General features: G+C 37.5%; 1 protein-coding gene across 2 annotated transcripts in view; it reads right to left on the bottom strand.

The window, feature by feature from the left end:
* Positions 1-324: 324 nt before the first annotated feature.
* Positions 325-25657, bottom strand: part of KITLG (KIT ligand) — an 82907-nt gene continuing 57574 nt past the window's right edge. Inside the window, exons 4-10 of one of the 2 annotated variants that reach the window (XM_058568692.1) lie at positions 23531-23701; positions 20924-21083; positions 20114-20197; positions 12010-12119; positions 10923-10990; positions 9759-9835; positions 325-3066 (exon numbers count right to left, since the gene is read on the bottom strand). In XM_058568692.1, the coding sequence (XP_058424675.1) occupies positions 9796-9835; positions 10923-10990; positions 12010-12119; positions 20114-20197; positions 20924-21083; positions 23531-23701 (633 nt within the window). In that variant the 3' untranslated portion in view covers positions 325-3066; positions 9759-9795. The remainder of the gene's footprint in view (positions 3067-9758; positions 9836-10922; positions 10991-12009; positions 12120-20113; positions 20198-20923; positions 21084-23530; positions 23702-25657) is intronic. The other variant, XM_058568693.1, reaches the window with a different exon arrangement.

Below are 25657 nucleotides of genomic sequence, written 5' to 3'. Positions count from 1 at the left end.
CATGTTTCCCAACATCCATCCCACTACGTCAAACTGCCTTTTTAAAAAATACATTTTTTTGTTCAAGAAGCATAAATATGGAATGGCTAAAAGCTCTACACTGGGATTACATTTTGAAACAAAATCTTGCTGCACCAAAACATTAAGAAGAAATATCCATGAATTCTGAATAGACTTTTTTGTTAATTTAACTTCAATTGAATTAGAGTACCAAAAAATGCCACCACATTTCTCCAAAGTACTTTAATGGTCAATGAAATGTGTTTCTTACTAAAAGCAAACACTTCATTATGGACACATAATGTGTCCATACATTTTCATACATTTTCATTTTTCACATGATCCTTTGTTAAGAGGATGGGTTACTTATTCTATTATTGTATTAAAAAAACAATTTTTCTCTGACTCATTAACAATTGGCAGTGTGATAAGCACATTAGATTATAATATGGAATCCAGGAACACTTCCATATCATTGGGCAGACACCGTTTATCACAGAGCCAGTTTCTTGATGGACCTGGGTTCTACCAAAGACGTACAAAGCTTTCGGTATAATTTAGAATCTGCAGACTTCTGAGGTCATTTTAAAAGGCAATTTTGAAACATTACAAAAGAGAACTATCAGATACATGACACCAATTTAAAAGGTGATTTCATGGTTTACAATGTCAGTTGTGCATTTTCCATGATTTATGAAGAAAGATATTCAGAGCAAATATTGGATAAAATAAAGCCAAGATATATATGTGTATTTTTTTTATCTCAAAGCAGATACGACACAGTTAATGCCCAAGCAGCTAGCATCCAAAATAACGTTCAGCATTTTTCTACTGTTCATGCACTTTATAGAACTTTAGTGTTTTAAAAATTGGTAATCCATGTAACTCTCAAGGAACCAATACGTTTATTTATGCAGAATACATCTCCCCTCGCCTACTATGCCAAATTTCATAACTTGCTGAATTTGTCTATTTAATTCTATTGATTAGGACCATGACCTCAAGTGCTAAAACCCAGCTACTAGCTTTGAGAACAAAAGTACATTTACTGTATTCTCAAGCTCATTAAATAGCACTTTCATGTGCCTAAGAAAATCAAAACTATTGGCAAAATAGACCAAACTATTAGATTGAGAAGTATCAATCTTCTCAATCTACACATGACCTACACACACAATGCATATTAATCTATGTCAATTTTCCTCAAAACATCAATATCACACACCGAGACAGGTCCCTTCAGCAATTAAACTGATTTCTGATTTTATTATTAATCAATTGTACCATGGGATATCTGAGGGCCTGAATAAATTAATGCAGCTTCCCAAAACACCTAGGTTGGATGTAGCAAAATGACTAGTGTTTGAAGAACCACAGCACTTTAGAGAAGGAAGGGATCATAGAAATCATCTGGGCTCTTTGGTACAAAAAAGAGCCAAGGCCACTTAACTGGAGTTGTATTGGGATCAGCTTTGAACGTAAGCTAAAATCCAATGATATTAGAAATTCTTGGACTTTTGAAATCAAAGGAAAGGCAGCAGTTAGTTTTTTATGCTCTTTCGTATCACTACATTGAAAATGGTCATCTGATGATGGTAGAACACGGCAATAATGTTATTACAAGGATTAAGTTAGAATGGAAAGCTTTGGAGTCCTTTATGTGTATGTTTGTAACATATTAAAAGAATCTTCATCAGAATAAACCATAAGAAATCATTCTTTGACTTTAGTCAGATGTTCCTTTCACTATTAAAAAAATTGGCAAGGGAATTCACATAATCTCTTGTAAATTCTAGTTTAAAAGCGCAATGTCCATCTTGGAAATTCTTGCCAAATTCACTCTTAATATGACAAACGCCATCACAAATTTTAAATAGCAAACTGACATGCATAACTACATAAAGCTCTCTTATTTTTAATTCATAAACCTTAATGAATATAGAGCGCCTGATTTTAAATAAATGGATCCTTTAAACAGATAATGGTGATTATACTATAAATAACTAAAGTTTCCTGATTCCTTGCATTCTTGTAAAAGCCAAGTAACCTAGTTTTCAACACCCATATCAGCATGTGGGTGTGGTTTCCTAACCTTAGATACTAAATATCATAATTTATTTTTACTCTCCCATGGCAGAAATTGAAAATGGGACCTTCATACATTCAGCAATTTCTCCTAAGTCCCTTTACATAACTCTGTAATAGTTTTAGAATATAAACACTTCATAACAGATTTTGCAAGCACGATTTATACACTCTATAGTGGTCAAGGTAAAAGGCCATCTTCACCAGGGGTGCCAAATGTCCTCCACGGCGACTGCCCCACTGTTCAATGTTCATAGCTTCTTTGTGCAATGACTCTTTCGGAGTCTTCCCCTCTACAAAGGCATCACTGTTCTAATGCAGTACTGGCTCCCCTACACAGATAGATCCAGCCAGCCATGTCCATTTGTCTAGTGGGATGTAGGTGGGCGTGGCTCATGTCAGGAAGAGACCAAGATCAGACCCATATCATTAATCAGCAGATACAAGGCTGACACATTGCCTACTCCAATCAGTCTGTTCCCACTGCTTTCTATATGTACAGTGGTTGACACTATTAGGTTTTTGTTTTTAACATTTTTTCTAGATCCCTTTGAGAAAGATTATTACCCCAACTATCCAGGCTGAAATCTACTTGCAGAGACCAAAATAACTAGGAACTGCAGGTTGTAACTGAAAGTAAAGCTGTGTGGCTTTTCAGCAATTAGACATCTCTGGAGGCATGCAAAATGATGCATGCAGTCTGGAACACGTGCTTTCTCCTCTGACATCAGCTATAAGTTCTAAATGAGACCACAAGTCCACCAGGTCCTTAAAATAGAGTCCTGCTCCATGCAAGTTCTTCTTTATATATGATTAATTCAGTGCCAGTTTCACAGTAAAACACTTTGTTCCAATTTCTGAATCATCCATACAGAGTTGTGGGTAGTAAGAACAGATAAAGATGCAGTCTGTCACTCCAGACAGAATATGAATTTGTTTAAAGCTGCTTCATTTATGAAGCAAACATGAACTGTTACCCGCCTAGAGAGGAAAGAAACAAGAGAGATTATGGCATATCTGCTTTCTGCCTTCTTTTCATTCTCAATGGCTGAATTCATATAACTACCGAATGAGTAACAGACTTAGAACGCATGCTTCACTTACACGGCCTACGAGAACTTAATAAACGTTTTCCTAGATACACTGATCAGTCACTCTCTATGATCTCCCTGGTAACAATTAACATTATCTGAAATGATCTCGCTTAGTGTTCATCGATTGTCTCCCCCATTAGAATGTAAGTTCCAAGAGGACACAGAGCTTTGTCTGTCAATACTGCTCTACTCCAACCCCTAGCACAGTGCCTGGTACAAAACTGATACTCAATAAATATTTCTTGAACGTAAGAATGGATGAATGAATGCCCTGTGGCTTTCGTACCCCCAGGCATACCACAGATTATCTCCACTTGTGATAAGAGGGTTATCAATCTCCGTAGCCTTGGATTTCTCTAAGAAGGCTCTGAAAAGGTAGTAGATAGGTAGCGAGGGGAGAGGGTGTGAAGGACAACAGCAGTGTCTAGACAGAGAAGACATGGAGATAGATGGAGTTGCATGAAAGAGATATGGGACAGATGGAGAAGCCAGTCAGAGGCCACCAACAAATAGCAGCCTCTCGGCCAGTGAGCAGTGCCAGTAGCCTGACTGCCTAGCCACGTGCTAGCAATCACTTCTCCCAACTGAGGAACAGCAGCAGCAAGATCTCATTCAATACTCTCCGCCAAAAAAAAAAGACAGAAATCCTGGCACCACATCCTGCCAAGGCCTCTGGGGAAGTTCACTTGGCCTCAGCACAGCTTCGGGACTTGTTGAAGCATGAAGGCCAGACTTTTCGTTCCTCAGTGCGGGTGTTAAACCACCGGGCTTTGGACTCAGCTTTCAGACTTTTCGACTTTTAAGTGAAGTATTTGTACTTCCTTAACTATTTTTTATTATAGACAGCATCTTCACGCTGTCTGCAATCACAGCCATTAAATCAATGTGTATTTTGCATTTCTTTTCTCTCTGATTCACTCCTCTCTCGCTATCTTTGCCCCTATTTATCAATCCCAGAGTCACAGATCACCGGTTTTAAAATATTGGAGATCACTACACAGGTTAGGTATAAAATAAGTAGGACAGTATTTTTTCCAGTCTTTCTAAATGTAATCGATTAAAAACTATATCACACAACAATTTACCAAACAGAATTCTAGAAAATAGACAACCTGTATTTAAGAAAGCAGAATTAAATCTTCAAGGAAAAATTACGAAACATGAAGAGAAAACTTCACAAGTCCAAAATACATGACAGCTATTTTAAAAATAAAGCTTGGTTATTAAAGCAAAAGGGAATCACAAAAAAGCAAAGGATTTTTTTTAAAAAAAGCTACAAATCATTTGAAATTCTAAACTTAATCAAACGTAGAGAAACAAGATTGGAAATCTATTTCTGACTTTGTCCCCGAGTCATTTAGCAAATAAAATAAACTTGAAAGCTGACAACTCTTTTCTCATAGAACAAAACTACAATTTTTGTAATGATACCTTGGATTCTTGCAACAACCCCATGAAATAAGCAGGGTGAGTATTATCATCCCTTCATTATACATGAAAAAGTAGAGGCTAAAAGACAACTGACTCATCCAGGAACCTACAGCTGGTTAAGCTGCAGAGCCAAGGTTTGAACCCAAGTTTTGAAGCCAAGGTTTGAATCCCTTCTAATCCTCTGCATCACAATGTGTCTACAGAAGGAGAGCTCGAAAACAAAATCCACAAAGCTCCAGAAATTCTTAGAAAATAGTTGGTAAAGAGCCACAGATCTTGCCATTTGGTAACCAAGCATCCCCAAGTACTGGACGCTGAACAACTCAACTTGACTCGAGCTCATCTGTATTCCAACTCTAGGATCCATTTTCTTCTGTCTTAGTTTAGATCTATCAGAAACTTCCAGGTTGTGTTTCTTTTATGAGTCGCTCCACCAGCCTAATTATATAAGAATTACTTTCTACACTTACCATGCTGGGGTAAGTCCATAAACACTGCTAACTGAGTGTTTACAAACTCATGCTGTTTATTGTCAACCAAACTGGGCCTTCTTTGTGACTATGCAGTCCTTCTCCCAAGGTCTCAATTAAAACTCTTTGTAGATGACTCCCAAATCCCAAACCTATTATGTCCAGCCCTGACTGTTCTCTCAAGTTCCCAGGCTAACATATTTCGCCACTCGTCGATATATACTAACAGCTCCTTCTCCCATTTTCTTTTAATGGCACCCCCATATCTGGTTAGTCCCATAGGCTCCAAATCATCCTTGAGTTCTGCCTGTGAGGTCAAGCCTCACATCCCATGGGTAACTAGGATTTGTTGATTCTCTTAATGCAGTGTCTCCAAAATGGTCCATGCTTTCCTGTTTCTATGGCCCTGACCCTAGTTCAGGTCATCATTCTTTCATATCTATTTGGAAGATTGGCCTCCTAAGTGGATTCCCTGACTCCAGCTCACCACTCCCATCCATCTGGCCACATCAATATCTGATTACTTTCCTAAACCCTCCAACAACCCCTTATATTACTCAATAGAGTGTAAGCCCTGTACTTGGAATTCAGATCCTTTTTCAAACTGATGCCCACCCTTTCTTCTCAGCATTTTAACCCTTTATGTGTGACCTCCACTGGAGTCCAGCTGTACAAACTCTCCTGAACACAGTCTGTACTGTGGCCTCCCTGACTTAGTTATGCCATTTACACTATCTGGATTATCCCTTCCCTGTTGCTAACAAAATTTCACCAATCATCCAAGATCTAGCTCTGTATAAATGCCACCTCTATCATCTACACAATGAAGCTTTTCTCCTGTTGGTAGTGATTTCTCTCTCCCTTCAAATAAGGCAATTGTATATGTGTGTATGGTAAAATTCTAAGGGATGCCATCCATACCAACATCTAGAGCTATGTTGAGGGCACGTCCTGCACAACCATATGTAGTGGCCTTGCCTTTAGTCTCTCATTGCATTTTATTGGTAAGCCCCTTTTGTTGCTTTTTAACTTTGTAAACTTCTAGTTTCCTTTGTAAAATACATTATCATGCATACGTCTTATTTCTTTTTGCAGGCTATAAGCAATTTGAGGATGCAACTACGTTACATTAAGCTTTGTATCCAACAATGCACCTACTGGAGTTTGTTAGAATCACATTTGTGGGAAGAATGAAGCATAAAATTTTCCTATGATATACTCTATTTTCTTCGTTTTCTTAAACTGAGCTACCCAAAACCCAATAAATGAAAAGTTCTTGTGGGATGCCACATATGGATGCTTGGCATCAGCTAGTTGACTAAGTGGATTTTTAACTTTTCTTATATTTTCATGTTTGATGTCAAATAAACACAGTTTTAACGTATTTTCTCTTAGAGGCAATGCCTTTTGTTTTTAGTTCATTATTCCTTCCTTGTATTTAAAATATCAAACCCTTCTTCTCTTCATTTTCCAATTATAAGTTGGAGAACTAACTACTCCGTATGTTTCCTAGTCTAGTATTCCAATATTTGTCCTGATTTAATTTGTTTTAGTTGGTGAAACTTCCATTTCAGGGAGAAATCCTTGCCATAAACCTGAGTCATTCCCTGCATTTTTCCCTTTCTTGTTAACCAACGAAATGACTATAATCTAAATTATATCTAATTTTTAAAACATGTAATTACAACTCCACATGTCATTACAACTCCACATGTCATTTCTATCTTGGTACTTTTTACTACTGCTATTCTTGTTTCTTGGCAGATTTCCCCTCCTACCACATCACAGTCTGCTCTCCCAAACCTTTCCCTCCACCACATCCCTTTCCCTAAATTATACTCCGATTTCCTTGGCAGGTTTTAAACCTCTGTTGGTATAGGGCCAAGCATAAGGCTTTACTCTATACAATGGGTACTTAATAAATGATTACAAATGATACATATACATTTTGACTCTGGGGTTTGCAGATTCATGATAATGAGCTGGTTCTTTTTTCTTCCTTTTTCCTATCTCTCCCTCAGCATTTGAATTCTTATTTACTTCTACCTACATAAGTCTATTTTTGCTTCCGTAAATTTTATTCTCACATTACTGCAATTCTGAGATAGTTTATTCATCTCTCCATTCATTTATTCAACAAATATTTCTTCATCACTTACATGTGCAAAGCATAAGCTCTATAGGGATTCCAAAATGAAATTTAGAAATCAATCCTGCCCTCTAAGAGCTTATGGTTTAGAATAAGACACAAAATGTCTATGTAAGTAACTACGATGTCCTACTAATATACTAGTATTATATGAAATATAATTAGAAGGCCATAAGGAGAGATTACTTTCATTTGGGAAGCTAGCTTTTTGGAGGTGGTGGTATCTGAGCCAAGCCTTTGGAGGGCTTTGCAGAGATGATGAGTAATGTACTCGATGAAGAAGAATGCCACTTCTTCATTCATTCTGTCATCCATTTCACACCAACTACTCAATGATATGTGATGAGTTTATTTCTAAACAATTTGGGGCTTCTTTAACTGACTATCTAATTTGATTCATTTACACATGAGTAATATTTCATATTTTAAGAAAAATAAGTCCTTTCACAGATGACTGCATTTCCCCTCGCTGTCCTATTGACCCAAATCGGCAAATTAAACGCATTTAATTTTATTGCAGTAAGAATATTTAACATGAGATCCACCCTCTTAACACATTGTTAAATACACAACAGAGCATTGTTAACTATAAGGATAATGTTGTACAGCAGATCTCTAGAACGTATCATCTCGCAAAAAAAACAAAACAAAACAAAACTCTACTTCAGAATAACTATCTTCCTTACCACTTGGTTACATTTGCATTTAGGGTTTATTCATTCACTCAGTTGCTCATTCCACAAACTTCTACTGAGAGCCTACAACGCATAGATAACAAGTGAGGTGCTACAGCAAGAACCAGTCAGGCTCAGTTCCAGTCCTCCAATGTTCCCTGACTAGTAGAAATGTGTGTAAGTTGCTTGACTATGGTAGCTTTAAAATGCCATCTTTTTTCTCCTAAACAAGTGCCCTGGGTTTTCCCATCATAATCCACTCTCCAAATGTCACAGGACAAATGCCACAATTAAAAACCACACGACTAAAGACCTATGTGCCAAAACAGGATCCCAGCGATGCAATTCGAAACCAAACAACAGAGGACTTGACTTGAGCCTTTAAGACTCAATTAACCATTTAATGTGTGCTTTGTGGATGTCTGGCTTAAGGGAACTGAAATGGCAGATAGAGAAGATACAGTGAAGCTTGTGTTGGGGTTCAAGGGTAGAGAAATTGGTTTCTAGGAAAAACAATGATTTCAGCTTGGGGAATACTGCTCCAGCAAAAACAAAGGGTCAAGAGAAGGGTCTATTCGCTTACGTTATCTGACAGGAAACATGAACCTAGAGAGAAGCTAGGATGCGGAGCAGAAAAAAGGGAGGGTGCTATTCATGCTTTGGAAATGGGGATCAAGGACATGATGAAAGGCAAAACTGAAGAAGTCTGTGTCACAGCAGGGTTAAAGTGTTAGAGAAATACGTGACATAATTATTATTATATCATGTTATTTTGGGTTGTTGAAAAATGATGTTCTATAACTATAAAAGTGAGCTCCTGCGGGAGGAAAGCAGCTCTCTATGACCCACTTTTCCTAGGAAGGTTCAATCTAGAGATAAATCTCTGAATCCGGGACAGAAATGCAAGCTAGAAGGACAGTGACCTGTAAGGAAAAGGCAAAGCTCACCACAGACAGTCTTTGTAATAATCAAGGAGAGTAAATGATCCTCTGACAATGAGGGAGTGCAGGGGAGAACTGAGGAACTAGGAAGGTGAGAGAACGCTCATATGCCACTGTAACAAATGCACTCGGGATTCCACGGGCATGACAAAATGAACAGCCAGGTAGCAGAACTGAAGGTGAGAAGAGCATGAATCGATATCAGATCAACATAGTGCCACTTGGGATGCTTCCCAACAGTACCTGGATCTGAGAGAGTGGACAGGAGAGGAGAGGAGAATATCAGGGCCTCCTGGCCATGCTTTCTTTCTCTCACAAGCCCTGCACAAACCCACACACTCACAACAGGGCTCTGTCAGTGGTTGATATGCAGTGCATCCTGGGCTCTGGACTGTGACTAGGCACAATTATTACCAGTCACGTGGCTGGTGGCACTTAAATACCTTGACAATTTCCCTTTCCTGACTGTTAGATATTTTAACCTTTTCTCCTTTTCCTAAAAAGGCAGGGAAATATTTTGGTTTTCGCTCATTTCAGTATCTAACATATGAGATACTTTTTCTATCATGTTATAGTAGTCACACTTAATTGAAATTGGTTTTATTTATTCTTCCTCTATTAATGATAGTTTATTTTAGTCCTAATTTGCCCTATTCCCCTTGACTAATTTATTTTCTGGCCTCAAAAATAATAAATACTCAGCTGTTAATTTTTTGTATATCTCCCACTAATCAGGACTAACACTACTGGCCTTTCAAAACTTGAGAACACACCACGAATTAGATACGCACAATTCAATTATGTAACAGCTTCAGTGAATATACTGACATCAGCTTGATAGAAGACAATAAATTTTGGCATTGAAGATACTGTATAGCTCGGTAAATCTTCCAGTTTAAATTCTAAAAACTTACCAATGTACGAAAGTAACAGTGTTGATACAAGCCACAATTACACTTCTTGAAACTCTCTCTCTTTTTCTTGCAACATACTGAAAAACAACAAGAAAAATGCTTATTTGCTTTTGGACAGAGATTCTGAAGTACACCATGATCTGGGCAATGTAAAAGGCAGTTTTTTCCGTAAATACAGTAGCAAAAGGTTGCAAAATTGAGTGGGAAGCTTACCTTCATAAGTATTACTACAGGGAAGAGGGAAGACTTTATCTGCCTCAACATAGTCTTCCCAAGTAGTTTAAAAAATTCTCTATGCATATGCATACACACATACTAAAAAGCTTACATGCACTTAATATGTAAATATGTATACACAGGCATGATATGAGAAAGTAACATGCCAAATGAAAATTATAACTGAATGTAAAATCAAAGTATTAGTACTGGAGCAATTTGGAGTAAGGTGAAAAAGTGATCAGGGTCAGCTACAGTAAATGGAAAAGTATCTTAAAACAATTTTTGTATGTGGCTTTGGAGAAAATACTGAACAGGTCGAGAAACGTTAAGGGCTCTGAAGGCCAGCATGAAGTCAAATATCTTAAGTATGCAAGAGAAAATCACTGAAAGTATCTTGACTAGGAAGTGATATTATGAACCAGGATTTAAGGAAGAATGAGACAAAAGTGGAGGTTAGAAGGGCCGAGGAAAAGAAAAGATTCTGTGGCAGCAACTCAGCCAAGACATCATAAAGATATGGATGAAGATAACGACTATTGCCAAAGAAAGGGCTAAGCTTGGCAAGAGACTCAGAGAGAAGAATCAGTATATCCTGTAATTGGGTGGAAAAGGAGGAGAATCAGCAAACGTGCCTCTAGAGCTCCATGACCAGGAATCTAAGCAAGATTCTACTGCTTATAGAAATAAAGAAAGGAGAGATGACCAGTTTTGATACCCTAAGAAGGGTTATGAAGGCAGTTATGTGAAGGTATTCCACAGGTAAATGGAGACGTAGGATTGAAGAGAGAGTGAGAGATCAGAAATGTGGATGAACACTTGGAAGACACTGGTTGGGAGCTGCCATTATGAGACTGAACAACTTCTTAAAGACATTACGAGCATGTGCTGGTACGTGACAAGGCAACGTCAAGCTTACTTATGCACACATTTAGTAAAACAGAATACCTTATCTCATTATCCTCTTCGTTAATCTGTATATTTTCAACTGCCCTTGTAAGATTTGGTTGTTTCTTCTGGGAAAAGAACAATGACATGTATTGTAAAAATAGCAATGAATGGTATAATAGTTAAGAGGTAAATGTTCTCCACTTTTATGTCAATAACTCCACTAACAGTTTTCTTCCGCAAGCAGCATGTAAAATATTTTTGCAATAAGAAATTGTGAAAAATGCACAGTATTATCAACTCAACATTTTTAGGATGTTGGAGGTGAAAGAGTAATAAAGAAACTGATAGGTTTAAATAGTAATCAAATTCAAAAGACGTTTCAAAAAGCTGAGTCACAATGATTCAGCACATTTTAAAATTTAGACAGGCTTCAATTAGAAGAGAACAAAAGACTGGAAATCCAAAATAGCAGATAACACAAATGGCATTTCTATTTGGCTTGAAGTCCATCATATGATTTTCAGCATATTTTCTTCCTTGTTATATTTAGTTCAGGCCATTAAAATCAGTTCCCATTTCTTAAGTGTGCATTCTTAGCTAGAGGGGTTGCCTCCAAAGGATAATGAGGAATGGGGGGAAATCCTTCTAAGATATACATTCTGTTGAGACTATAAGTTAAGGTAGGTAGGACTTATCTTATTGTTTTCTTTTGTCTTTTTTTTTTTTGAGTAAGATCAGCCCTGAGCTAACACCCATGCTAATCCTTCTCTTTTTGCTGAGGAAGACCGGCTCTGAGCTAACATCTATTGCCAGTCCTCCTCCTTTTTTTCCCCAAAGCCCCAGTAGATAGTTGTATGTCACAGTTGCACATCTTTCTAGTTGCTGTATGTGGGACGCGGCCTCAGCATGGCCGGAGAAGCGGTGCGTCGGTGCGTGCCCAGGATCCGAACCCGGGCCGCCAGTAGTGGAGCGCGCGCACTTAACCGCTAAGCCACGGGGCCGGGCCCTTATTGTTTTCTTGATAGGATCTTTTCTCGAAAAAGGTCAGTTTGTCAGTTATCAGTTATGTAAATATAGTAAGAATAAATAAATATGCAAAGCTCAGAAAGTTTCTGATCAGGAAAAATAAAACAGCAGCACTTACCTTCCAGTACAAGGCTCCAAAAGCAAACCCAATTACAAGAGAAAAGAATGCCGGCAGCGCCATGGCTGCCCATTGTAGACTGGAGTCTCCAGTGGAATTTGAGGCCTTCCCTGTAATTTAAAGAGGACGGTGGTGAACATAGCACATCCATGCTAGAGGTTTTGCTCTTATGCTGTGGTTGTTCCCAACTCTTTCCGTACTGTACTCTTGACCTATCTCTGTTTAAAATATTTGAAACGCTGATTTTTCTGCTGAGTATTGTTTTAGGGCGGCAATACACGTCCATGTAGTCTCCAAAAGATAAATATGTTGAAGAAGGAAAGGAGCTCCACAGACAGAAGGAGATCTGACTAGGTTAATGTTGACACATATGGAACACAGACTTCACATATTCCTGGCGGGAAAATGATGTATACTATCAAGCAAATCAAGCAGCAGCAAGTATTAGGAGTCGTGCCCTGGAGATGCAAGCCAGTCTTCTCTGATGACATCATTTTTCTCTCCCCGCAAGAGTCATAAGATGGGATTTGGTATAACTGAAGTGGTACTATTATTACAATAACATAGCTACTTTGAGGGTTATATAAGATTATATGCGCTAGCCTGGGATTTAACCACTATTCGTAAAACTGTTTTCCATGAGAAAATGGATTCAGTTGTAAGCAATTTCTACCTTTTTAGGAATTTTAATATCACTATTTGGAAATAATTTGGCTTTTTGTGTTTGTATACCAGTAACACGTTTGAATTCTCCTTGATGGCCAACCTGCTACGGCCCACACTGTCTATCGGGATTGCTGGCATATAATTTGGATAGATTTGACCAGGTAACCTCCTTGAGGGGCCCTAACCAATGTCTACAGAGAGAACAAAGGATGCTATTGGTCTTTGGTCCTCAGACCCCAATGGAAAACTAATGAGCTAGGATGGTGCTGTGGAGAACTCCATTACTACTATGTTTGGGCAGCCAGATGCCCTGGAATCAAGGCAGCCTAACACTCTGTTCTTCCTGTTCTATCCAAAGGCCAAATCTTGAAATGCACCATTCAGACCAGAAGAAAGACTACACTCTTCTGCAAGGGTCAGGAGGAGCTTACTAGAGTGTGAGGTATTCTGAAATTCCCCACTTAAAATCCTTCCCAGGTAGGAGGACAGCTCCTAAGGGGGGTGTTGCAAAAAGAGCCATGCTGGCAGAAAGACCTAACTAAGGAAAGCTCACCTCACTCTTCACAGTACTGTGATTTTCTTTGTTTTTTTGAGGAAGACTGGCCCTGCACTAACATCTGTTGCCAATCTTTCTTTTTTTTCTTTTTTCTCCCCAAAGCCCCAGTACATAGTTATGTATCTATAGATGTAGAGCTGTAGCTCTTCTATATGGGACGCCACCTCAGCATGGCTTGATGAGCGGTGAGTAGGTCTGCACCCAGGATCCGAACCAGCGAACCCCCGGGCTGCCGAAGCAGAACGCATGAACTTACCCGCTACACCACCAGGCTGGCCCCAGTACTGTGACTTTTTAACCACTTTGAAAGTTCCACCCCCAGGACTATGGCCCCAAACAAAGTCCTAGAATCTGACTAGCACACAGCAGCAGTCCTCCTGCAGGAGAGAGGGAAGGAGAGGCAAGGTAAAGACTGAGAGGGGAAGGGGACCACAGGAAGTGAGCTTCACCTCCTAGAGAGGTCAATGTTACCTTGCTTTTGTTGTTATTTCTCTTGTTAATACAAACGGCTTAATAGCCAGGCCTTTGGTTCTCTCTAGTAATACTGCCATCCCTCTTGCAGGGAGAGAAAAATAATGTAACCAGAGAAGGCTGGCTTGCACCTCCAGGGCACGACTCCTAATACTTGCTAATACTCCTAATACTCCAAGGATCAATGAGATTTGAATTATGCCACTAAGCCCATACGAAGGGCATTTGGGACCAAAGTCCAAGTGGGTAACAAAGCTTTGCTTTTATGTAAAAATTGCCTGAAGAAACCTTGTGGGGCGGGGAAGCTCATCTAGACAGGATTTAAGTAATCCCAGATTCCTGGGTTGCTTATCATATTAATTGTATCTCATTATTATGAAAACTGTCCCCTGTCCAAAATTCCTGGGAACTGACTTGTTTGGTTTGACTAATAATACCTGACATCTGTACAAATATAGAACACAAAAAACTGTGCTACAATTTTGCTGAACAACTTTTTAGAGTGAGTCTGCTTATGGGTTCCATGCCTGTGAACATGGATCTCTTGGTGCTTAGAAAACACGTTAACTTGGTACTCCTCCTTGATTCAGATTCAAAGCTCACCACAATTACTGACCCACAGCCTCAGTGCATCTAATTGTGCTAATAATTGGTGAGGAACACATACTAGACATCAAACATGGCTCCAAGTACACGTGTGCGAACTCATTTAAAACTCACAGAAACGCCGTGAAGCAGATATTATCATCCTCTATTCGACTGGGGAGTCCAGAGACCCAGAGTCCAGCCCACAGTCACACAGCTAGCCAAGTGCTAGAGCTGGGATATAAACCCAGACAGTCTGACTAAAGACTGTATTCCTAGGAGATGTGTAAGGTAACAATCAGAGTAAGGATTTCCTTCTATATCATTTAAATACTGCAAGGGTGTCAACCTTAAACATTTTTTAAACATTCCTTTAGCTTGGTACAAAGGATATTATTACAATTATTTTGAAAATACAACTCCCTTTGGATAACTTGTATGCTTTTATATTAGCCCATGATTCTTCCCTACAAGCTACAGAGAGGACACCCACATCTCCAGACTACTCCTTCATATGCCCTGGTCCTCTGGCTAGTATGGCCACTTTTTGGGTCTTATCCCTGAAAACTAATATGCTTTCTTCAAATTTCCCTGATCCTACTCCCAAAAAAGTCTTACTTCCTTTATGCTACAATTAAAATGATTTACATACTTCTATTATTATACACATTATAACATGTCTATGTTATAAAATACCACAAGTGCTTTATTTATGTCTGTTTCTCTCATGAGAATGCAAGCTCCATAAGAGTTAGTCTTGTACATGGGTACCTAAGTGCCATAGTCATGAGTGACATCACCTGGCCGAAAGCTGCTGATTATGCAAGACCCATATATTTTACAAAAAGGAAGAAAAAAGAAAGCAAAACATAAAAAGAAGGCTGGCCATTCATTTTGCAATTTAAAAAGTACCTTCAGAGGTACAGGACCAAACAGGACTTGTACATTCAGTTTGTCTTTTAAAGTAAGTAGAAAAAACTTTTGCTTCCGACTATGATGGGAGATTAGCCTTCCCAACCTCAATTATTATTATACTAGACAAATTATATGAGGCAACTATTTTCAGACATTAGCCAACAGGCAGCACAAGAGTGTAATCCCTGAGAAAGGCCCATGATTGTCCTGGTTTTCTAGCTGGGAGGCACCTTCAGACTGAAGTATGGAAGATAGAACCCAAGTACGGCTCAGTAGTCTCACTGAGAGAAGGAACCAGATACTGAAGTTCAGGGTTGCTGATGTGGCTCAAGTTTGTGGGGCAGGGTTATTTGCAGGAAAGGAGCTGTGCAGAGAAGAATCACCAGAAATTTCCAGAGGAGCCTCCTTAAGTCATTGGTCGAACACTAAGCTGTACGTGCACAGGGAGAGACTTCACAAAACCTAGTGATCAATAACGCCTGGGAAGCTATGACTCTTAACAGAAACCTTAGCAGTCATACAGAGACAAAGGAGTTTTGACAAGGATTAGAGAGATTTTCTAGGCACTCAAGAAATACCTCAGAAATTCCATGCTGTAGAAATAAGGCTACTCTCCTTCCTTCCTCTAAGAAACTTAGCTTAAAAACAAGCCTGGGAAAGAAGATAAAGCCAGTCTACCAGTAATTGAACTGCCTAGTGAAACAAAATTCAATAGTCTCTAAAGGAATCCTACGAAATCCAGATACTCAACAACACAGTATCCATAATATCCAGCATATATTCAAAAATTACTAGCCATCTAAAGGGAAATGTGACCCATAATCAGGGAGAAAAGAATCAATCAACAGAAACCAACCCTGAGATGAGCTACATGTTGAAACTAGGAGACAAGAACTTTAGAGCAGCTATCATAACCATATCCAAAGGCCAAAGAAAATACTGTCATCATGAATATGCAGATGAAAAATCTCAGCAGAAAAATATAAAATATAAAAAGAATCAAACGGAAATTCTAGAACACAAAGTACAAACTTAGAAATGAAAAAATGCACTGGATCCAAACCCAAAGAATGTACAACACCAAAAGTAAACCCTATGTAAACTACAGACCTTGGGTGATTATGATGTGTCCATGTAGGTTCATCAGTTGTAACAACATACCATTCTGGTGGCGGATGTTGATAATGGGAGAGGCTATGCACATATTGGGGCAGGGGATATGTGGGAAATCTCTGTACCTTCCCCTCAATTTTGCTGTGAACCTTAAACTGCTCTAAAAAAATAAAGTCTTAAAAAAAATGTACTGGGGCCGGCCCCGTGGCTTAGTGGTTGGGTGCATGCGCTCCGCTGCTGGCGGCCCGGGTTCAGATCCCAGGCGCGCACCGGCGCACCGCTTCTCCGGCCATGCTGAGGCCACGTCCCACATACAGCAACTAGAAGGATGTGCAGCTATGATATACAACTATCTACTGGGGCTTTGGGGGAAAATGAATAAATAAATAAAATTATTAAAAAAAAAAAATGTACTGGATGAAAAATTCAGCAGATTAGAGATGGCAGAAGAAAGAGTCAGGGAACTTGAAAACAAGTAAGTAGAAATTCTTCTTTTTGAAGAATAGAAAGAAGTTGGGGAAAAAAAACTGAACAAAACCTCCATGACCTGTGAGACAATATCAAACTGCCTAATATATGTGTGACTGGTATATGTGTGATTATCTATAATATATGTGTGACTCCTCTCAGAAGAAGAGAGAGAATGAAGAAAAAATATTTGCAAGTATTATGGCCAAATTTTCCCCAAATTTAGGGGAAAATAAATTTACATAACCAAGAAGCTTGACAAACAACAATAAGGATAAATAAGAAGAAAACTACTCCCAGGCACATCTTAAACTGCTGAATAGAAGAAGATTTTAAAAGGCAGAGAGAAAAATGACCCAGTACATATGAGGAAAAACCTAATATAAATGCTGGCTGCCTTTTTGTCAGGAACACGAGAAGCAGGAAGAAAATGGATATCTTTAAAGGACTAAAAGAAAAAAATTCTGTTAACCCAGAATTCTAGATCTAGTAAGAAGTACCTGTACTACTGAAGACAAAATACAGACATATTTCAATTAAAAGAAAAAAAAATTTGTTGCCAGCAGATCTGCACTACAAGAAATACTAAAGGATGTTCTGCAGCCTGAACTTGGATTTACAAGAGGGAATGAAGAGTACAATAAATAATAAATATGTGGGTAAATATAAAAGACAATATTTAAAAGACAGACAATAGTTTAAAACAATAATTTTAAGAGTGTATCGTGGGGTTTATAACCTATGTAGATTTACATGTAAACAAAGCACAAAAGATGGTTGTAGGTAAATGGAACTATCCTGTTTCAAGGCTCTTATACTTTTTTCTGAAGTGCTACAATAGTAACCCTTACTAATGTTACAAGTTAAGATGTATATTGTAATTCCTAAAACAATCACAAAATAATGCCAAGAGGTACTGTTGAAAAGCCAACAGAGTAATTAAAATAGAACACTAAAAAATAAAAATTTAATTAATCCAAAAGAGAGCTGGAAAAAAGGAAGAGAGGATCAACAAAAAAAATGGGGGCGATGGGCCCGCCCCATGGCCTAGTGGTTAAGTTCGGCATGCTCTGCTTCGGCAGCCTGGGTACAGTTTCCGGGCGTAGACCTACACCACTTGTTGGAGGCCATGCTGTGGTGGTGACCCACATACAAAATAGAGGAAGATTGGCACAGATGTTAGCTCAGGGCAAATCTTCCTCAGGAAAAAAAAAAATGGGGCAAATAAATGGTAGACCCAAATCGAACCAAACCAATAATTGTATTAAATATAAATGGATAAAACACTGTAATTAAAAGTCAAAGACAGACTAGGTAAAATAGCAAGGCTCAATTATATCATGTCTACTGAAGATGTACTTTAAAAATAAAGATAATTGGTTGAGAATAAAAGGAAGAAAAAAGATATACCATGAAAACAGTAAGCCTAAAAAAGACTGACTCAATTAATGTCAGACAAAATACACTTCAAGACAAAGAGCATTACTAGAGGCAATGAGGGATATTTCAGTAAGATATAAAGGTCAATTAATCAGGGAAGACATAACAATAATAAATAGATAAGCACCTAATACAGATCTTCAAAATATATGAAGCAAAAAACTCAGAACCCAAAAAACAAATGGCCAAATCTACAATCAAAAGGAACAATTTTTAATGCCCTTCTCTAAGTAATTGATAAAAAAACTTAGACAAAAAATTTAATAAGGATATAGAAGATCTGAACAGTACCAACCACTTTGATCAAATTTGAGAATGCTATACCTGCTATTTGAATAACATACATAAAATAAGTCTCAATAAACTTCAAAAGATTATAGCGTATGTTCTTTGATAATAGAATTTAGAAACTGATAAAAATAAGATATCTAGAAAAACCAAATATTTTTAGACAAACAACCCACTTTTATATTACCTATGAATGGAGGAAGAAATCTCAAAGAAAATTAAAAAATATTTTTAAAGAAATGATAATGGAAACACAACATATCAAAATGTGTGGGATGCAGCTAAAGCTGCTTACAAGGAAATTTATACTGTTAAGTGCTTATATTAGAAAAGAAGAATGGTTTAAAATCAATGATCTAATTTTTCTACCTTAAGAAGTTAGAACAAGTTGATCAAATTAAACTCAAAGTAGAAGGAAGGAAATAACAAAGATAAGATTAGAAATCAATGAAATACAAACAGAGAATTTGAGAAGCCAAAAGTTGCTTCTTGAAAAAGATTAATAAAATCTGTGGTTAGTAGGAAAGACCTTAACTGACTAACACATATACAATCCCTTTCAAAACTTTTCAGATCTGACGTGTTATATAATTCAGAATTTTAGAAGCTTCTGTCCTGCAAATATTGTACACTATACAGCATCCTCAGGGAGGCCTGGGTAGCACCCTGTAATCAAACACATGAATATTTCTGAAGTGAAATGTATATATAGTCCTTTCAGAAGGATAAAGACTATAAACAGCCTCATGTCAGTTCAGGTCAGGTTTTGGTGGCAAAAATTTCTAAAAAAAATAGGATTTTAGAGTTTTTTTTTAAAAATTTCTGAATTATAGAATTGCAATTGTGGATTTGTGCTCAATTGATTACTCCTTTTTATAGTTAGGTCTTGTATGTCCCTGAAAATATGACAGTGCCCCACTACTAAGTCTTAAGGGATGACTTTCCTACCTAAGATCACAGGATGAATTTTTTCCTCCTACAGCTTCCCTGAGAGTAGAGGGTCAGAATATTTAGTCAATTCAATGACCTTTATAATGACCTTTACTTGGATTTGAAAAGAGGACATTAGACTTCCAGGAACCTGGGTTCTTGGCCAAAGAGCGCAGAAATTTCAGGGAAAGAAGCATATTCTCCTCCAACATACAATTTTATAGTAAAATAATAAAATCATCAAATTTCCAAACACACAATAGCAACTACTGATATATGCAAAACTGAAAATATCCTTGTAATTCTGTATAACCAGCATTTGAACTTGCCATTTTAAAATTCCATTTTTGTCAGACAAATTCCACACAAATTATATTTTAAGTTGACAATGAAAAAAGCTCAAATCATATTTCTACAAGGAATTTCATGCCTTATTTAAAATAATTTTAGCAGCAAATTTATTGGCCAATTCTCTAAACATTATCTCAAGCTGTAGGGAAATCCAATTCTACAAACCTAATATTTAATTCTCAGGAAGACCATAAGAGGAAGAACAGTAACAGAAACAGTATTAACAGTGATAATTGTAGAAATTTCCTTTAAAGCCCATGCAATACTCCTATAGGTGCTAATTGGAGCCATGCATGCATTAAATCAGATATGTGTACTTACTATTACTGCTACTGCTGTCATTCCTAAGGGAGCTGGCTGCAACAGGGGGTAACATAAATGGTTTTGTGACACTGACTCTGGAATCTAAATAGAAAGCAATAACGTGTCAGTGTTGCATGGCGATTTACATAAATTATAGAGTCCCCAAAAGGCCAAGGGCAATACCAGAGTACTTTCCAGGTCTGCTTCCCAAATCCAGATTATTCAGATCCTATTTATTTCATACTGGGTCCTGCTATTCTATTTTTATTAAGAAGTTCACCACAGTCACCTTATAGAACAAAGATTCATTGCTTTTGTATGCTAATAAAAGTAAATAATGCAAATTGTTGTTAATTGGATGTTTTTTTATAAAAGCAATTAAATTAAGATTTTGTATTACAGAGACCCAGTGGGGGAAAAAGAGAGTCTCAATACAGGGTAACTGGTGATGATCAGAATTCACGACTCAAGAATTCATTAGACCCTTAGGGAAAAGATTTGAGAAAATATTAAGAAGACGGGAGATGAAGAATAATATGATTGTACATTACTAGCAAATATCAGATTAAAAAAATGAGTGGCTATCTCATATATTGTTTTCTCACACATAATTCTTTAATTTGAAAATGATGAGTATTGTTTTGGCTTAAAAACCAACACTATAATGTTCATTTCTTTCATGCCATTGATATTTACTTTTATTAGACATACACACATACATCTTCCTTTAGCTACACATATATTTGAGTCAGAGGTAGATTCTGACCTACACGTATAAGAGTCAAGCTTGCTTTTTACATTTAAATTAGAAATGCTTACATGTCTTACCTTTTTCAGGACTTAATGTTGAAGACACCACACATTCACTAGTTTTAGATGCCACCATCTCCAAGTCCTTGAAGGCATCGATGGATCTATTAAAAATTCTAAAGAATTCTTCAGGAGTAAACAGCCTGAGTTCTGGGCTCTTATATGATTTTTTTACATTCTAGAAGAAGAAAAAATAAGATTATATTTTTCAAATAATCACAGATTTAACTGGTGCCAAGGTAACAGACTATAAATATGTCCTCCAAAGATTCAAGTAAAACTAACACTTTTAGACAACTGTTTTAACACACATAATTCAAACTGGCACTGCAGGATAGTGATCCCATACAGTTCAGTCTGGGCTCAACTCCAGATAAAAGGAAGGGGGTGGTGGGGGTGGGGGTAAGGTGAATACAACATCATAACAACAAATTAGATTCATTGTTCTTTAGAGATGCTCATTAAAATCATTATTCCTCATTAAAAAAAAAAAATCCCTCCATAACATGTGCTCCAAATAGCCAAAAATTAAAAAGTCTGATGATACAAAATATTGGCAAGGATGCGGAGCAAAGGGGACGCACACACTGGTGGAATCATGTAAATTGGCACATTTGACATTATTTAGTCAAGTTGGATGTGTGCCCATCATGTGACCCAGAAATTCCACTCCTAGGTAAAAGACCCTAGTGAAGTTCTTGCACATATGTGTCAGGAGACATATAAGAACATTCTTAGCAGGAGTGTTTATAAACCCTTACATCAATCAACAGGAGAGCAGTTTAATAAATAGTGGTATATTGAATCAATGGAATACTCTATAAAAATTAATTACAGCTATATGCATCAAAGTGGATAAATCTTATAAACATAATGCTGAGTGAAAGAAGCAAGTCACAAAAGAATAAAAACAGTATGATTAATTTTTATAAAGTCCCCAAAAAAGCAAATCAAAGCTATATTTTAGGAATTCATAAATGCATGATTATCTATAAAGAAAAGCAGGTAATAATAAGAGTTAATACCTATGTAGCACTTACTATGTACCTCCCTAAGTGCTTTATATATATTAACTCAATCTCCAGAACAATTGAGAAGTACTACCTGGTACAAATCTCCTGGGTTCCAGCCAAAGTGCCATGATTAGTAAATGTACATTCTTCAGCATTTGGAATGTTCTTCCTCACATCACCATTTACTGAACACCTAACTCATCTTTCAAGCCACAAAGCGTATATTTCCTTCATGACACCTTGTTTGATACACCCTACTTTTTGTGACCTCTTTGCGTCATTGTTACGTGCCCTCAAGTCATCTCTGACTTTGGTGATCCTATGAATGAGTGATGTCCATAATGTCCTGTCCTCAACAGCCCTACTCAACTTCTGTAGACTCATGTCTATGGCTTCCTTTATGGAGTCAATCCATCTCATAGTTGGTCTTCCTCTTTTCCTGCTACCTTCTCTTTTTCCCAGCATTACTGTCTTTTCCAAAGAATCCTGCCTTCTCATGATGTGTCCCAAGTAGGACCTCTACTTCTTATCAACGCTATCAGCACACTATTTGAACCAATATGATACAAAAGAGATGTTAACTCTAAGATGTCATTGATTGTAATATTCATCCTGATTCAGAAATTACAAAGTAAAACAAGAGAAGTGATGAAATACACTGATTAGGTTATTAGTATGGTGATAATCCTGAGACTGGAGAACACAAATGGGACTGATGTTGGGTCTTAAAGAATAACTGGAATTTGGATGGGGAGGGAGTTTTGAGTATTACAGTACAAAATCATGTTTAAAACCTTGGGTTTAAACTTCTAGAAGGCCTGTAGGCTAAACCTCAGCTTGTGAACTCTATGTCAAAGCAGGTCTCCTAAGACCTATTCTATTATAGAAAAGGTGTTATAAAAATAATCAAAACTATTTATTAACATTTATTTTGCCAGATGTGGTGCTAAAGCACTCATCACAAATTGTCTAATATTAACTCTAGGAGATGGATCCTCTATTGTCCCTATTTTAGGCATAAAGAAAGTGAGCACAGAGGGGTTAAGTTCACAAAGCTACTTAGTGACAGAGTCAGGATTTGAACTCCAACACCTCATTCTTAATCTCTAGGGGTACACTGCCTGCTTCTTCAATGTACTTAGAAACCAAGGTGCTGCCACGCCCATATTCTGAAGTTGGTGACAACTACACATCAAATGACTTGGAGTTGTTAAATTGTACTTTGTTGTGACTATGGATAAGAGACCAAGTATAAGTGTTCATTACAGACAATTTTCCATTTAAAGGTAACTAAACATTTGTAACCTAATAGGAAGGTTATAAGAACTTAACTCACTTATGAAGTAAAGATAAAGTCAGGGCTGTTTTTACACTGCAGTGTGAATACATTTTATTTTTATATTAAGTGACAACATATAAGTCTTAATGTACATTTCAACATTGCAGTATAACTACAAACACCTATTTTCTGTGGCCATCTTAAAAAATATTTTTAAATTAAAAGTTTATGAATTAAAAGTCACACAAATGAAGACACCCTCACCACCACCACGAACCAGCACAGGTTTTAGAGAAGAGTAATAAAAAGCAATCCCAATGAATACAAGGTTACCTCATATGAGTGTCCTTCCATGCACTCCACAAGGTCATCCACTATTTTCACAAGTTTGTCTATGATAGAATAATTACTCAAGCCTTCAGAAATATTTGAAAACTTGTCCAGAAGATCAGTCAAGCTGACTGACAATTGTTCCACCATCTCGCTTATCCAACAATGACTAGGCTGCAAGAAATTGAAAGAAAGCAAGATAAAGCAGGTATTTTAAGTTCAGTCAACTCAGAGCACCCTCCAAAGCCATCGATGTTTCATTCATTGACTGATGGACGAAGGATTTCCATATATCAGAACAAGTCAGGGCCGGCCCCGTGGCTTAGCGGTTAGGTGCGCGCGCTCCGCTGCTGGCGGCCCGGGTTCGGATCCCGGGCGCGCACCAACCAACGCACCACTTCTCCGGCCATGCTGAGGCCGCGTCCCATATACAGCAACTAGAAGGATGTGCAGCTATGACATACAACTATCTACTGGGGCTTTGGGGGAAAATAAATAAATAAAATCTCAAAAAAAAAAAAAAAGAACAAGTCAGTTCTTGTGTTTTAACTCGGATTTACAAATGCATAAAGATCAGAGGAAAGTGTTGATGGTAAAGATTTTGCTCTTCCGTGGAAATAAATTAAGACAAGACAGAACCAACTCTTACCCTTGACAAGGTTCAGATATTAATGGAATTCCATTGAAGAATATTTATTGTTTACTAGCTGTGTTCTTAAAAGAGCTTTAGGCACAGAGGGAATTACAAAAAATTATTGTGGGAGAGAGTCCCAGCCCTTGAGGAACTTCCAGCCTTTTGGTGAACTGGAATATGAAACAATGAATTAATACCTTATTTTTCTAAAGTGCTTGATGGATTTCAAGGCTTCTTCACAGATGAATTCATGTGGGCGTTTAAAAAAAAAGAAAAGCCCCGGCAGGAGTGTAGTCAGAGAGAAGCACTTTTGCCTTAGTGGCAGGACCAGCTACATAATTTGTGGGGTCAAGGGCAAAATGAAAATGTATTTATTGTTCAAAATACTATTGAGAATTTCAAGATGGTGACAGCAGAGTATTAAACCAAGCATGGGGCCCCGTCCAGGAAGCCAGCCCTGCCCATTGGTTAGAAGCTCAAGGCTTGGAGTCCTTGGCATAACTGAGTTTAATTCAGCTGAGAGACTCCAGGCAAGCTACATAAATTCTCTGAACTTCACTTTGCCTGTCTATAGAACGGGAATAATGGAACAAGGTAGTTGTGAGGAGATAATGTACATAATTCGAATATAAGTTTCATGAGGACAGTATTTTTATAAAATATTGTCCCCTCCAGTGGCCCTAGGGCCTAGAACAGGTCTGGCATATGCGAGTTGCTCAGAAACTATTTGCTGACCTGATGTATGAGCAAATAAAAAATAAATGAATGAGAAAAAATACTCTCTATTAGGGGATCCACACTTTATGTAAAGGGCTAGACAGTAAATATTCCAGGCTTTGCACTCCAAGAGGCAGAAACCAAGGATATTACACAGGTATGCTTATACAAGAGAAAACAAATTTCCACAAAATTTTTATTACAAAATTAAAAATGTAATAATAATTGAATATATTTTCTTTTGCAAAATAATTGAATTGAATTTCTTTTGCAACACAGGTCTACCAATAAGAAGAATGGAATTCTTTATTTGGGCCAACATTTTGCTTACTTGGGGTTCAAAGTCAGCATTCTCTATCATCAAGTAGATTCAAATGCTCATCTATAAACACCAATCCCAGCTGGCTGGCCATAAAAAAAATCAGTCAGCAAACTGGATCTAGCCTATGGAGTGCAGTTTGCTGAGCCCTGCTATAAATGGCTGTAGATCAATATAGGCTTAAATTATTAGGCAAAACTTCTTAGTATATTAGAAAGGATTTTAATATTTTTAAAATAAATGTGACATTACTTAAAATACAATAGTTGGTCATAAGTTCACATACTTCACATATTTTAACATTATCTTTTACAAAGATCTTTAAAGTGGAGGCTCTGATTTATTTTTTTAACTCTGCTAAAATGTTACAGTGAGAAAAATAAGACAATTAAGCATAGCTCAAATTGACTTGGCTTATTAAAATCCTATTTAATATAACTCCTATTGTAATAAATATATT

Source organism: Diceros bicornis, chromosome 25 (genome assembly GCF_020826845.1).
Source record: "Diceros bicornis minor isolate mBicDic1 chromosome 25, mDicBic1.mat.cur, whole genome shotgun sequence".
NCBI lineage: Eukaryota > Metazoa > Chordata > Mammalia > Perissodactyla > Rhinocerotidae > Diceros > Diceros bicornis.
Note: the sequence above shows the minus strand (reverse complement) of the source record. Positions and strands in the feature narration are given on the sequence as shown.